This window comes from Nuphar pumila, chromosome 16 (assembly GCF_984573655.1).
Source record: "Nuphar pumila chromosome 16, dmNupPumi1.hap1.1, whole genome shotgun sequence".
Lineage (NCBI taxonomy): Eukaryota > Viridiplantae > Streptophyta > Magnoliopsida > Nymphaeales > Nymphaeaceae > Nuphar > Nuphar pumila.
The window spans coordinates 7,153,336-7,168,780 of record NC_143264.1 but is presented as its reverse complement, the minus strand read 5'-3'; the positions used below and the strand labels follow the sequence as shown (position 1 = coordinate 7,168,780).

The window sequence follows — 15,445 nt, the reverse complement described above, 5'->3', positions numbered from 1 at the left end:
TTAGAAAAAGCTGGAAGCCTGCAAGGATGCACTGTCCTATTCAATCAGACCATAACCAATTTTGCTTCATAGTTTGAAATTCAAAATGGGCTAGGGAGACAAGAGATGTGCCACTTGCCAAAACGAATAAGCAGCAAGAAAATAAAGACAACAAAACAAACAAAATTAACAGTTCAACACAGAAAAGAATGCTTTTCCCATTATTATTCGTCCATCTATCAAATCTGATAGTTAACTGTTTACAAACATCACAACAAATGATCATCTCAGCAAATGATCCCTTCCAAGTACCCTGCATCCATCTCATCCTCCCCACCCACCACCACAACCACCAACAACAATCGGAGGCGATAGAAAGAAAGTAATTCTCCCTCACCTCTCATCATACAAATACACCAATCTACGCTATCAGTATTCTACACAAACGAATCAAATAAGAAAGAACCTAAAAGACTAAAAATCAATACAAACAGAGACAAGAATCAAGAGAGAGAAAAGGAAAAAAGAAAACGAACCGTCCTTCCCTTCTGTACAATCATCTCTCCCCAAAGAATCAACCAATCAAACAACGAACAAATCTGATCCACCAGTGACCAATCGAAGAGCCACAAATTGTCCCACCATTTAATCCCTCCTGACCTTCACTCCACCGCCGAGATACCCCTCTCCGTCGCAGCCTTCCCGGCACTCAAAGAGAGATCGTACGGGCTCCACAAGCTATCCAACGGGCATGGCGCTCCGGCGTCGAGCCTCGCCCACGGCTTCCCCTTCCCGCTCCAATGCAGCAGGCTCACCGGCCCAGGATGCAGCCCCCTGCAGCTTCCCACCACGTTGTCCCCTCCCAAACCGTGCTGGTTCCACCGGTGGTCCAGCGCCTCCACCTCTCCGGCGAACACCAACAAGAAGGGCGGCAACGACCCGAGCTCGTAGATCCTCCTCTCCTTCTGCACCTCCATCCACCCCTCGATCCTCTCTCTGTACCTCGCCACCCTCCACGCCCCCAATTCCATCACCATCACCCCGGTGTTGAAGTAGCACGGCGCCCGGCTCCGCCCGGCGAAATTCGCGGTCATCGCCGGGCTCCCCCAGAAATTCGCCGTGAAATACTTGGTGAAGTTCGCGTGGCAGTACTCCGGCGCCGCAACCGGCCTGCCGGCGGTGGCGGAGCCCCAGAGCTTCGCGACGTCGTCGACGACGACGAGGTCGGAGTCGAGGTAGACGACGCGGCCGACGCAGGGATCCAGCATGTCGGCGAGGTAGGTCCGGGCGTAGTTCAGCGGCTGCTCAAGCGCCGCCCGGACGGAGGCGGAGACGAGCGACCGCACCCGCTCCTCCTGCTGGAACCGGTATAGCTTGAACCGGAGCGAGGGGAACGCCGACCGGACGATGGTCCTCAGGCGATCGCCGTCGCCGGAGAAGACGAAATGGAAGAAGACGCTCTCCGGGCAGGAGGCGTGCTTCAGGACAGAATGGACGGCCGCGATCGAGCCACGTAGGTACTCCTCGTCGAGCGTCATCGCGATGTGCACTAGCGAGGGGTCGCAGACGGAGGCGCTCCGCCGGTGGGCCGTCGTCGGACACCCCTCTCCGTTCCGGTACTCCGGCGCCTCGGCGTACCCAGGAAAACCGCCATTCGGGAATGACCTGATGGATTGCGTCAGCGGCGAGGCGCAGAGCACGAGGAGGAGTAACGGCAGGATTGACAGAAAACCAAGCATCTCTCTTGTTCCTCCGTCTGGTTCTTGTTGAAGAATTGTGCTTTAAAAGGGCTCGACGGAAAACCGGAATGGGTCAAGAAACGCGGTTTTCCGTCACCGCCTGCGTGAAGACGAAAGAGGAGGAAGGGAGGGGGGGCGATTATATATACCGGAAAGAAGCCGAGGGGTAGTTTTGAAATTTCATTGAATTGGGAGAACGGACCAATGGTTGATAAAACAGCTGGGTCCCGAGCATCCAGCTGTGCTCGATGGCGACGGCACCCTGTGGGGCCCACGAGACGAGTGTGCACGTGTTCGTTGCTTGCCACCGAATTAAAGATGCCGAACGGATTCCGGCAATTGTTCGCCGGAATGTTCCTCCAAGCTTGTGCATTTTTTTTTGGGAAAATAACCGCGGGAGTGATAATCCAAAAATATTGTTGAGTCAAAGGACAATGTAGAAATTTTTTATGGGCTTCTGTTTTGGAATATGCATCCAAGTCGGATTATCTTTTTTTATGCCACACAATCGCTTATAGAATACGTGTTTCGATTATGACACGATACGACACGGGATACACCATGACACTTCAAGTGCAGAATAAGCGTTATCAGGCCTGATCATCACTCATTGATGTATCCTTAATTTTATTTATTTATTTAATATTTACTCATACTTTTTTTTCGACAAAAAAGAACCATTATTTAATATTTACTAATACTCTTTTTTTTGACAAAAAAAATCACCTTTTAGAATTAGAGACCTAGTTGTGCTGGCTCTACCTGCCATACTTCTAACCGTTGTTTTGGTGGTGTAATTAAAACTCATAAAGTTTACCCCTCGCTATGAGAGAATTGCCAAGCTTTGGCTTGTGCAAAAGGATGACACCCATGGGATTTGAACCTAGACCGACAGCCAGTCTATCCCACTAAGCCAAACCCCTTGGGGGGTTTCATATACTTTTTTCCAATTTGTGGTTGATTACATTACAAATAAGTGAGTCCCGATAGGTGCAATCGTATGACACAGAATTTGTGCATTAGGCACCTGATGGCCCTCCATCAAGCCTTGGGCCCCACAGTCGACAGGCCTGTCCCCAAGATGGAGGGGTGTTCAGGTGCTTAATGCACAAATATTTGTGCAATCATATTGCACCTGATCTTTTCACCAAATAAATGGTATCTCTTATCATAGCTTTTAATAGCAAGTTTGATTTTTTTTCAAAAAATAAGAGAGGAAGAACACACAACATTTTAAATTAAATAAAAAACTTTTTTTAATATTTTAATATTTTAAAAATATTATAAAAGTAATAAATTATTACAAAATTAAAAAGTGAGGAAACATCACCTTGTATTGAGACTTTGCAAGTTCAAATCCCAATAGTATAGTTGTATATCATGTGGGAATCTGCCTAACCCCAACTTGCTCATCTCTTTTTTACAGGCAAGCTGGGTTTAGGCAGACCCCCACGGTTTTACAAGGCACCATTGGGCTTTTGAACTTGCAACCTCTCAACACAAGGTGACTTGCACCAACAATTCCTGCCAAACAAACAGCCCCTTGCCTGTCTTTTTTAGTTTAAGGGTATCTCATGCCTCTTTCTGATGCCGTAGCAAGGGGAAGCAGATCAGGTCATGCTGAACATGAGCGGTTTTGCTCATGCCAACATCGTGGCCATCCAATTTGCATTTTAAAAAGCTCAAAAGTCAACAAAACCACGTGGCATTCATCTAAAATGCAAACAGACGGCCACGATGTCGGCATGAGCAAAAACGCTCATGTTCAGCATGACCTGATATGCTTCCCCCGATGACTCTCTTGAGAGGGGGTGCTCAAGGGTTTACACCATCTAGACAGAGGCCGTAAAAGCATAGCCAATATGACTAAATCTCTAATCCTGGAGTGGTTTCTTCAATCCTCATAAAAAGATGTTTAAACATCCTGACCCCGTAGATGCATTCAAGGTGGTTTGTTTGTTAAGGATTACATCTTGAATTGTGTCATTTTTATATAGAAATATAATTTTGAGTCACGAAACCATTGTATATTGTGATTAGGGGTGTCAAAAGGCTCAGGTTTATCCTGACCCAATCCTAACCAAACCCTATAGAATCCAGGTATGGTGATAAATAAGAAGACCCGAGACTGGACCCAAAGGTCTGATTAATACATGGACCTGGGAATAGTTTGTGAAATTTTATACCAGACCCGGACCCGACCCGAGTTTAAGACCCACAAATTTTCAATGTAAAAATGATAAAAAATATGGTTTTACCGTGTATGATCTGGGTTTGGTTCATGTAGTTTTAATCAGGTCCGGGTATGGTTTTTCTTATAGTAGACATGATTAAACTCGAGTCCGGACACAATACCATACCCGAAAATTTGATCCAAGTCTGGTTTCACCTGGGTCTGAACCAAACCTGACCCGTTGACACCCCTAATTGTGAGACATTGGTTTATTGAAAATTTTGTTCACATATTTTCCATTAAATTATTTTTTCTTCTAAATAATTTATGTAGATTACATTTATAACGTTGTGTTTATAGATTTTTTTTATATTTACATAGAAACTATAAAAAATACGTTATTTTTTCATTAAAAACAATAAATAATATTGACAGCTATATATATATATATATATATATATATATATATATATATATATATATATATATATATATATATATGAGAACGGGGATGGTGCTGCCGCCTTTTCTGTTAGGTCACTGTTAGGATTCTCCAAAAATCATAGTTTGAAGGCTTTCTATGTTAAATCTGATCTGAAATGGGTTTATCATTACTTATTTATTAAAATATAAGTTTTGTTTCAAATTTATTGAATGTAAAAATGTAAATATACAAATTTTAGTGCAATATCAACGGTTGATATTTTACTTCTTAGAGTTCACTAACTTGATCACATTACAAGTGTATGTTTCTTTATGCCCTTTTTGTCAGATGAAAGTCTGATGCACTTGGCACATCCAAGTGTATGTTAAAAAAACATTTAGTGGTGGTCTAAAGATGCTAAATGTTTAGACGAAAATATGAGCTTTAGCGGCGGTGCACACCAACTAATTGAAACCACTTAGAGTTCACTAACTTGATCACATTACAAGTGTAATGATGCCAAACAAAACCGCTTTGAGGAACAAAAGCAGCTCTGCCCTCCATCCTTACCTTCATCCCCGTACTGGTTTTGATTTTAACCTCTATCCATTCCCATTTCTATGTCCTTCATTCCCGATCCAAGTTGGGCGCCGTTTCTCCTCGGTCCACTGACATCCTTGAAAAAAAGAGGTCAAACTATCAAAATGGTATTTTAATTATTTTACTAACGGAGAAGGAAAAGGATGGTTAGAATCAGACAAAGAAATGATGAAACCCTTCCTACTTCTCATGACCCCTTCATTCCAACAAACATAACATTCTTGTTCTATGATTTTCTCAATGAGAAGCTTCTCCTTCTCATGATATAAAATTCACTTGAATCCAAACACTCTTTGGAAAGAAATGCCTGGCCAGCAGGGTTTTATGAAAGGTGTCCCAGTAAAAAGGAGCTGGGATCGAATTCTCCCGTGGGCAGCATATTAGCCGATTGCTTTCTCAAGGTGCCATGAGTCCTCATCATCATGTGTAATGGACCTGACCATGAATTAGTCTGGCTTGGTAAAACTGGATCTAGATTTAGGGGGCTCGTAAACTCATAGTTCAAAGAATTGGAGTTGGTAAAGCAGGTACCATCCGACTAATAATCAGATTTGGTTTTGGTCTGCCTGTTAAAGACCTTGTCCCCTGCCTCTAGGTTCACTGACATCCCTAATAACCTGTTCATTTAATTGACCTATTCAATGTGGTCCTAATTTTATAAATAATGCATTAAGTAGGCTGGTTCTGTTTTCAATGCCATTAATGGGCCGGGTCAGATCTAACCCTGACCCATTAGAACAAAGACAAACCAAAGTAAGTGCACACTTATTGCATACTGGGTTGCGACCCCTGTCAGGCCCAAATCTGACTTGGTCATTTCTTGGCGTGGACACCACCCAAACCCTAAATCCAAGCAAGGACCGAATCGTTTCTGTATCCAATTTCTTTTGGGAAGAATAGGCTTTTACCAGATGACTGAACTTAGAGGGAACCCAGCCAATGAAATATACTTGGATCTACTATGAAACATGATTGGACCTTGACCCAACAACAATATGGGTCGATCCAGGTTGGAGATTGATACAAACCACCCTCAACAACAATATGGGTAACCTCAATTTCCATCTGTTGATGTGTCAAAGTATAAGTAGAGTTCTACCTTTAGTCAGGAGGAAAATTCAAATAAAAAAGGTACAATAAATATTTCAAAATGATGTTGACACTAATGATTAATTTGCATGGGCTATAGGATGCCATGTCTATGGAATGTTGACAAGTAGGCACCATGCCATATTTGCCAAAATAACACAAAGGTGCCTTACACTATTATAAGTAGTTCAGGGCAACAAATGTGTTGAATTTGGGCTGGATTCAGACCCAGATCCAACTCTGCTTTGCTGTCCTAATGGGAATAACCTAGCCTTTCACCAGTTTAATGTATTAATGATATGAATCAAACCCAATCAGCATGGAGTAATTAGGGGTGTCAATGGGTCGGGTTTACTTGGACCTGGCCCAAAACAAACTCTATAAAGTCTGATTATGATCATAAATAAGACCTGATTAAAGCTTGGGTCCCGACCCGAAGGTTGATTAATACATGGACTCATGTACACTTTGTAAAATTTTATATCAGACCCAGACCCAACCTGAGTTCCGATTAAGCAATGTAAAAATGATAAAAAATATTATTATTAAAAAGTGTTTTCTAATTCAACAAATCATAGCATGTCATACTAGGTTATTATTGAGAAGGTGTTTTCTACTCTGCATATGATGTTGCTTATGGTATAAAGAATGTTGTTGGTATTGCATATGATTCAACAACTCCACCACGATTTACACGACGTGGATTCATTCTCATATATGGATTGATCACTTTCGATAAACTAGCATGGGATCAAGGGGAACTGTTACGCAAACCGTGAGGGTATCATGTGTGTGTGTGCAATCTAAAGTAGGAAGAGGTCTACTCACCGGTTGCATTCGATTCAATCTACGCTCGTGGTAACTGCAACCCAGCTGAGCAAAAATCCCCTTTTGCCTGATCGACCATCACCGTCCGATTGGGCCTTCTCTGCTCCAGTCGAACCCCACCACCGTCAACAGCAGCTCGTCATTGGCTGCCACAGGTACGCAGCACCTCTCCTGTGTTTTGTTGTTTACTTAACAACCTCTGTGTTTGCCTCTGTTACAGCGCAGGCCATCACCATTAGGGGATCCGACCTAGGAATCCAACACTCATAGCATAGCTTTCTTTCAACAACTCACAACAAAGAGAAAGCACCCAATAAGAGTTCTCCACCTTCAGACAGATTTCAAACACATATGCACACATGCCATCATGGCTGCCCATGTCTTTTTTCGTGTAGTATCACCCTCACCTCCAATTCATATTTGAGTCAACGAATTCTTAATACACAGTTTGATTTACATCGGCAAAAATTGAACAAGACAGAGAAATCGAGAAATAAAAGCCAAAGGTGAACTGATAATAAAAAAGAAATTGCATTCAACACCAGGCAAAATATCTACACATCAATCATTGTAGGAGAGTAGAAGAACTGAAACAAGAAATCGACAAACCAGACATTGTGGTTCACACAGAATCAGTGGGCATGGAAACTTTTTTTTTCCTTTCTGTCTGTATGCGCCACCATGACAGGAACAGGCAGCTATGCCAAACTCGGGCATCAATGGAAGATAAAGTGGTACACACTTTAAGAAATTGCAAGTGGCCTTGACTTTTTTGCCGATACGAAGTCCCGGACAGGAAATTAAGAGTAAATGAAAGGAGAATCAATTGAATCTCCGGAGGGTACATGGAAGAGTCAAGTGTTATGGATTGTTTTTAACAGTGATTAAGGGAATGTGTTCAACCAGGGAGTGATCTTCGCCTCCATCTTTCCTTAACCTTTGCTCCAATTCAGGTGACATGTCCCAGATAGACAATTCTTGGAGGTTGGTGAGGTATTGAATTCCTTGAGGCACCCTCTTTAGCTGATGACACATGTCTATATCTAGCTCCTTGAGGTTTGGCATTGCACCCTCTGGCAAAACCACTCTTTCCAAAATTTTCAAATGCCACAAAATAAGGAACTTAAGCTTGGGAAACCCCTTAGCCTCGCACTCTAATTGCTGGCCTTTGTAAGCATCAAACATAAGAAGGTGTACCAAATTTGGGCATGATTGAAGGTACAAAAACGGGTCTTCTTTTAAATCGGTCTCGATTAAGTCTAATGTGACAAGGTTAGTCAGTGATCCAACCCCGGGGGGTAACTTCTGTAGACCCCCTCCCAAGAATAGGAATTGTAGGTGCGGAACTTGACCAGACGAAAATATTGAGGGCACTTGCACTGATTTATTGAATCTGAAAGAGAGTGTCAAACGTGAGAGGTTTGTCATCCTTGTAAGAGCCGCACCAAGTTCATCCTTGTCTTCCCCATCAATATTCGCTATTCCCAAGTTTCGGAGTGCCGTCAATTTCCCAATCTCTTTAAGTATTTTTTTGCCAGAACAATCTATAAGATGCAAGCTTTGGAGTGCCGTTAATTTGCTGATACCCACAGTAAGATTCTCAATATCATCAGCCAACAAATGGCGCAAGCTTTGTATTTGGCAAATACTTTTTGGAAGACTTGTAATTCTAGTCGACCTTATATCTAATGTTTGTAAGTTCTGAAGCCTTCCAATCGATCGAGGGAGCTTTCTCAGCTTCCTGTTGTCAGATACACTCAAGTACCTCAAATGAATCAATTTTACCACTTCGTCGGGTAGCTTACTGATTCCGGCCTCCTCTAAATCTAATACCTTTAGTAATTTAAAACTAGAAAATATCCGAAGCAACGACAACGACCGTATTGCATAACCAAAAGTAAGGAGTGAGCGAAGGCTCGACATCCCTATATTATTTGAAAGAAACTGATTAACCTCTTCTTCCTCTTCTGTTATGTGGATGGATAAGTGTCGACTTTTCGCAATGTCCTCCTGCTCGGTTTTTGCAAACTCCTCCTCTTTTGCTATCCTCATTGCTAGGTCTCTCATAAGGTCATGCATTCCACAAAATCCTACGCTCCCATCAGCGTATGTGTCTGCAACCAATAGCATGCTCCTATGAATCAGTTGCATGAGGTAGTCTTCCCCTACCTCCTCCGCTAACATGCCTCTTCTTCTTTCTTCTATGAATCCTTCTGCCATCCAAAGTCTGATGAGTTTCTCTTTATCAATCACATGATCTTCGGGGAACAAACTGCAATAGAGGAAACATGGTTTAAGGTGTCTGGGCAATTCATTGTAGCTCAGATTTAAGATGTTTCCTACTTTTCCGTACGGAGAACCGTCACTCAAATGAAACTCGAGGCTCTTATACACCTTTTCCCACTCCAATTGTGTATTTTGCTTCCCAAACAAAATGCCTCCTAGTGCTGCAATCGCAAGCGGCAAACCTCCACATTTCTTCAGCATCTTATCACATACTTCTTTTAGTTCTTCAGGAACTGGATCTTCACTCCTGAATGCTTTCTTACAAAACAAGTCCAATGCTTCATCTGTGGTTAGAGGTTTTATTTGATGATTCAAATTTGAGACATCACTGGCTTCAAGTGCAGAAGCTACGCTTGCTATACGAGTTGTAACTATAACAACACTTCCATTAAAATTCTTAGGCAATGCAGCTTGGATGGCATCCCAAGCTTGTGCATCCCACATATCATCCAACACAAGCACATACCTTTTCTCTTTCAAGTATTCCCTGAGTTCGTCTCTCATATCATCTTCATTCTTCTCATTGTCTCTCATATGATCTTCATCCTTCTCATTGTCTCTCATATCATCTTCCCTCTTTTTACGGAACTGTTTGAGCATGCGTTTTAGAAGATCTCTAATTTTAAAACTTTGGGAAACTGGTACCCAAGCACGGCAATCAAAATGTTCCTTCACTTTTGGATCATTATAAACTTTGGTTATGAGGGTGGTCTTCCCAGATCCTCCCATCCCTGCCACCGTAATGGACATAAGCTTAGGAACTTCACTACTTGTCTCTTCTGCATTTACCAATATTTTTATTAAGAAATCCACATCCTTTTGGAACCCCACAAAAGTACCCTGATCCATAATATATGCATCACCATTCCTCTTCACATGATCTGTAGCAACTAAACCCATATCAATAGGTCCCCTTTTTATGCCATACTTTTCTGCCCTTTGTGAAATTTCATTGATATTGACAATGTTTTTTTGTATCTTCTTCGCAAGGTCATGACGTGCTATTAATAGACTCACCTTGCCAGTGGATCTCCTAAGAAAACCCTTAACACCACCACCTTTGTAACGACTCATAAATCGAATCGTGAATTCGTCAATAACATCTTCCGCATCATAAGCAGCACGCCTTACTTGCTTCACCCATGCCTTGATCCCCTTGTCCCTGCCTTTCTTTGCATCAGCATCTTCTAGAAAGCCTTGCATCATCTCTAATTCATCTTTCAACTTTCGCACTTCCTCATAAACTCCTCCCAGCAACTGCAACTCGCTCACCAACAAGTTGTCCAATTTCTGTAGTAGGAAGCCAACAACTGAATCAACCATCTCTGTTTCTCTCTCCAACCACTGCTTCGAACTTGTCCTTTTCTTTCCTACATCAAGTTTATGTTAGCACATGTTTCGAAGCTAAAGAAAATTTTGCCTGCGAGAAGTTTTGATGTGATAACTTTTTAGAAAGATTTTTTTCTCCCATGAGAAATACAAACTAAAAAAATTGTGAGAAAACCAAACAGAAGTGTGTTGCATCATACGTTGTTTCTGCCATAGATACAAAAAGAAACCGAACTATATGTTGTATCATATATGAGAGAAGGGAGAGTCGACCATATATTTATAATGTGGATTAAGACCTAGCAAATGGGTGTAACCCCCTTGTTTCATTTTTTTCTTCTCACAGCTTACATCATAGCTACTGGTTTTGTTTAGTAGGAACAGATTTTTGGATCGCCTGAATTGGGCCGGCAGGTGATTGAAAAATCAATGGCTATGAAAGCATCTATTTTTTTTTACTCATAAAAACATTTTTTCATCGAAAAAAATGCTTTAAAAATTAATTCTTACTAAAATGAGAGTGTCGAACGCATGCATGAGAATAGATTTCTATCAAAACAACTTGCAACATGAAACTCATACAATTATATTTTTATAATTTTTTTATGACTTCCATCCATAACAACAGGTGGCTAAAGAGTCGAACTCGGCTCATTTACCACCGTAACATCCATAACAACAGGTGGCTGGCCCAGAGAGATCTTTTTTTCTCTTGTGATGTGATGTCACATCTTTTCATGGCATGTCAGATACAACCAGCTGGAGTTAGGGATGCACAATGAGCAGAGCAAGCTCGGGCTTCTGTCGGATTTGAACCTCTTTCAAACAATAAATAAGCTGAGCTTGAACAAAGATTTAGACTCTATATAAGCGAGCTTGAACATGCAGTATATACTTCAGGTATGCTCAATAAATTCAATTTGGCTCAGTTCACATAACTATATAATAAAATTAATATATTTATTTATATTATTTTTTTATAATTGAACACTAAAAAGAAGTACAGGATGAGTCTTTAGTTTCTTTGAAAGGCAACCTTGAAGAATTAGGGTCGAGTATAACTTTTAAAATATTACAAAATCCAGTCTCACTTTTATCCTATTTACAAAAACACGCTTAACCTTGGGTTATCAAAATAATGCTCAAACACACCTTTTTGTAAAATTTTCTATAATTTTTTATGACTTCCATTGATAAACAAGAAGTTCTGTATGGTTTCATAATTTATAGAATTGTCCATTTTCGGTGGTGGACGCTATGACTGGTTAAAGAGTCGAACTTGGCTCGTTTACAACCATTACAACGGGTGGCTGTTCATCGATGGTGAGAGTTTTTCTTTTCTCTTGTGATGTAATGTCACGTCTTTTCATGTCATGTTTGCTAAAGCCAACTGGAGTTAGGGATTCCCAATTAGCTGAGATATCCAAGGTTTGTGTAGGATTTGACCCGTTTAAACTCGACTCGAGCTCATTCAAAAACTAAATGAGCAGATCTTGAACAAAAATTTAGACTTGATACACATAAACATGTAGTCTCTAGCTCGGTTTGGCTACAGGTTATGTTTAGTAGGAACAGATTTTTGGATCCCCGAAATCCAGACAAGTTTTTCCGGCAACTAAAAAATCAATGGCTATGAAGGGATTCATTTTTTTTTAAATCTTGAAAATATATTTTTCCTTGAAAAAAGATAAATTAAGAGTCGATTCTTACTAAATTTTTGCATGCTTAGATTCTGTCAAAAACAACTTGCATCATGAAATTGGTACAATCATTTATACCAAATAAAGAACTTATATATATATATATATATATATATATATATATATATATATATAGATACTTTGTTGAATGGTTGCCTTGATGCAAGAAAAGAAGGGTTTTCATAGCCTCCTAGTAGGAAATAAAACGTTCTTTCTTATTTTCACTTTTCCTATTATTCTTTCCTATTTCACCAGGTTGAAACATTTTAACAATTGAGTTTGTGGACTTTAGTCCATCCCACTTGCTCGTTTCACATTGATTGTTACCACTTTAGTCATGAGCCAGAACTTAACCAAACTAGTCATAAACTGGATTGACTCTCGATTTTGATCTAGATCTTGTCAAACTTGATTCCTATCCAATTCTTTCCTACTTTCCCGAGGCAGAAATAGTTTAAAATTTTATTGAGTTTATAGACTTTAGTCCATCCCACTTGTTCGTTTCACATTGATTGTTACCATTTCCACTTGCTCCTTTAAATAATTGTTCGCAATTATTATTATTTTTCTTGAAAGGTAATTTGGGCCCTGTCAGTTATACAACGATACCATTGTCAAAAATTATTTTTATATTAGAGTTTTATTTATTCTATTCATGATGTATGAATGATTATATTGAGTTCATCATGCATAACCTTTTAAATCCCGAAAATTGCGATCTATGAAAAAAGTTATATGGTTCGCAATCAGAATACAGTCACCATAGAGAGTGGGCCATCGGTGATTTAACAATGCGAAGTCACTACATTTTTAGATGAGTATAAATCCTAATATCGTTATAAGATTAAAAAGTGAGATACGTTATGATCAATTCACGATATCACTCATGAAAGAATGCGTAAATTATGAGTTTGAGAATATAGTTAAATGTGTTGAACTTAGTTTTTGACTTGGGGTTACGCTCACACAGTGTTTGGGACTCTAAAGGACCATGTATGATGATAATCATTATGGTTAGGATGTAGCATGAATAATACCGAGATTGAAAGCTTGACCTCACGATTAGCTATTAATGGGGTTTCGTTTTTGTTTCATTGTAGTGTTTGGTGGTCTGGAAACCACTGAGATCGTATGGTTCATTGTTTAGCCAATATATAAAATTAAGGTGGTTTACGCAGATTGTTATTTTCATAGACAACTATGACCGGTATAACCGATTTAGTGACAGTTTGTGGTGATCGAGTGTTTAAAAGAGTTAATGAGGCTAATTAAAATATACAAACTTGTGTGGTGTGTCAAAAACTAAACTCAGGCTAAGAGCATAAAGCACACTACAGTTGCAAGTTTATTTGTTTACAATTATTTTTTACTGAGCTGTAGACTCACTGCTTATTTTAATATAAGTATAGGTTTTACGCACACTAACACAAGCACGGCTTGATCAACTTCTTCTTCGACAGAGAATCAATAGTTTTTATTTTTATGTCATTGAACAATAATATATTTATTATTATTTTTGTTATAAATGATGAACTTTATAATAAAAAGTGAGTTATTGTGAATTAGAATAAAAAAAAAAAACTTAACCATCTTTTCTCTACGTGAACTTTGTATTTTTTTTTCTAGAAAAGTAATATCAATCAAACTCGAACTCCTGAGGTCCCAGATCCTATTGTTACACCTATTTACAAAAACATTCTTAACTTTAGGTTAGCAAAATAATGGTCAAACACCCATTTTTTCTTCGTTTACTTTGGGCCTCTCATTTTTTTTGACATTAAACATTATTTTAGTCAAGAACAGAGAGGCGTTTTAGTTATTAATTCTACATGGATATGGTGGGAACACCTTGAAAGATGCCCAACATGGTGGTGGTGGTGGTGTGGTTACATGAGGTGAGGATGGAGGGGCATTTTAAATAAGAAAGCTAACAACAGAGAATGATGTTAGGTGCACTGGCGAACAACTCTGGTGGCAAGAGAGACAGTGAGTAAATCCTCATTGTCAACAGTATCCATTGTAAGCGGACGGTAGAAGAGAGAGGAGGGGTAATCAGGTACTTTATCTAAGCCTAACCATGAACGTAATTGGGTTATGAAGTGTTGTTTGAGAATTATTTTTGCTAATTTAGGTAGGCAATGAGTTGAAGGCTCTGGTTGGAATCCCCTACTACTTGGGACTTAAGGGATATCTGCTAGGTGTCTGCCTAAACCCAGCTTTGCCTTTAAAAAAAAAAATTATTGTAAAATTTTAAATATTAAACATGTTTTTAGTGAATAGGTCAAACGTTGAAGATGTATTTGTAAATTTTTCTATAAACCAGAAGTTCTGTATGGTTTCATAAATTTTAGAATTGTCCATTGTCGGTGGAAGCTAGGACTGGTTAAAGAGTTGAACTTGGCTCGTTTACAACAATAACAACAGGTGGCTGGCCGAGAGAGAGCTTTTTTTTTTCTCTTCTGATGTGAATGAGCCGAACTAGCTAAGGCTTGTGTGGGATTTTACCTGTTTAAACTCACTCAAGCTCATTCAAAAACTAAATGAGCCGATCTCGAACAAAAATTTGGACTTGAAACACGTAAACATGCGAGCTTGAACATGTAGTCTAACTCGGTTAGGCTCGATAAACCCCCAATTAGGCTATGTTGACATAAGAATATAAAATTTTAATATATATATATATATATATTATAGTGTGTGTGTGTGGATTAAGATTTGCTACATCGTTTGTATGTGCAAATGACCTAGCAAGCAAATGTGTGAAACACCTTGTTTGAGTTTTTTTTTTCTCACCTTACATCTTAGCTACAGGTTTTGTTTAGTAGGAACAGATTTTTGGATTGCCAAAATCCTGCTTGTTTACAAGTTTTTCCGGCGATTCAAAAATCAACTGCTATTTTAGGCATTCATTTTTTTTTAGCTCATGAAAATATATTTTTCATTGAAAAAATATGCTATAAGAGTCTATTCATACTAAATTTTTGCATGCTTAGATTCTGTCAAAACAACTTGCATCGTGAAATTCGTACAATCATTTATACCAAATAAAAAATCTTATATATAGAGAGAGAAAGAGATACCTGAAGAAGAAGGTGAGGAGGATGTTGGAAGACCGCCGATGGAATGAGATTGTTTGCGGAAGCACGAGAGGAAGGCCGATAGTTTGTTGAATGGTTGGCTTTGATGCAAGAAAAGAAGGGTTTTTATAGCCTCCTAGTTGACGAATAAAATGTTCGTTTCACATTGACCGTTACCACTTTCACTTGCTCGTTTAAATAATTGTTGGCAAATTTTTTTT

The 15,445-nt window shown here is 39.6% G+C and overlaps 1 protein-coding gene and 1 pseudogene across 2 annotated transcripts in view; both read right to left on the bottom strand.

Annotated features, from left to right (window-relative positions):
• Positions 1–165: 165 nt before the first annotated feature.
• LOC149812813 (putative galacturonosyltransferase-like 9 pseudogene) lies at positions 166–1,838 on the bottom strand (annotated as a pseudogene). Its single transcript, XR_016428278.1, has one exon. The product of XR_016428278.1 is annotated as a putative galacturonosyltransferase-like 9 pseudogene (transcript).
• Positions 1,839–7,345: 5,507 nt separating this feature from the next.
• LOC149812812 (disease resistance protein RPM1-like) overlaps positions 7,346–15,445 on the bottom strand; it is a 36,791-nt gene continuing 28,691 nt past the window's right edge. Inside the window, exon 2 of the mRNA XM_089990702.1 lies at positions 7,346–10,488. Within this exon, the coding sequence (XP_089846828.1) occupies positions 7,694–10,441 (2,748 nt within the window). The 5' untranslated portion in view covers positions 10,442–10,488 and the 3' untranslated portion in view covers positions 7,346–7,693. The remainder of the gene's footprint in view (positions 10,489–15,445) is intronic.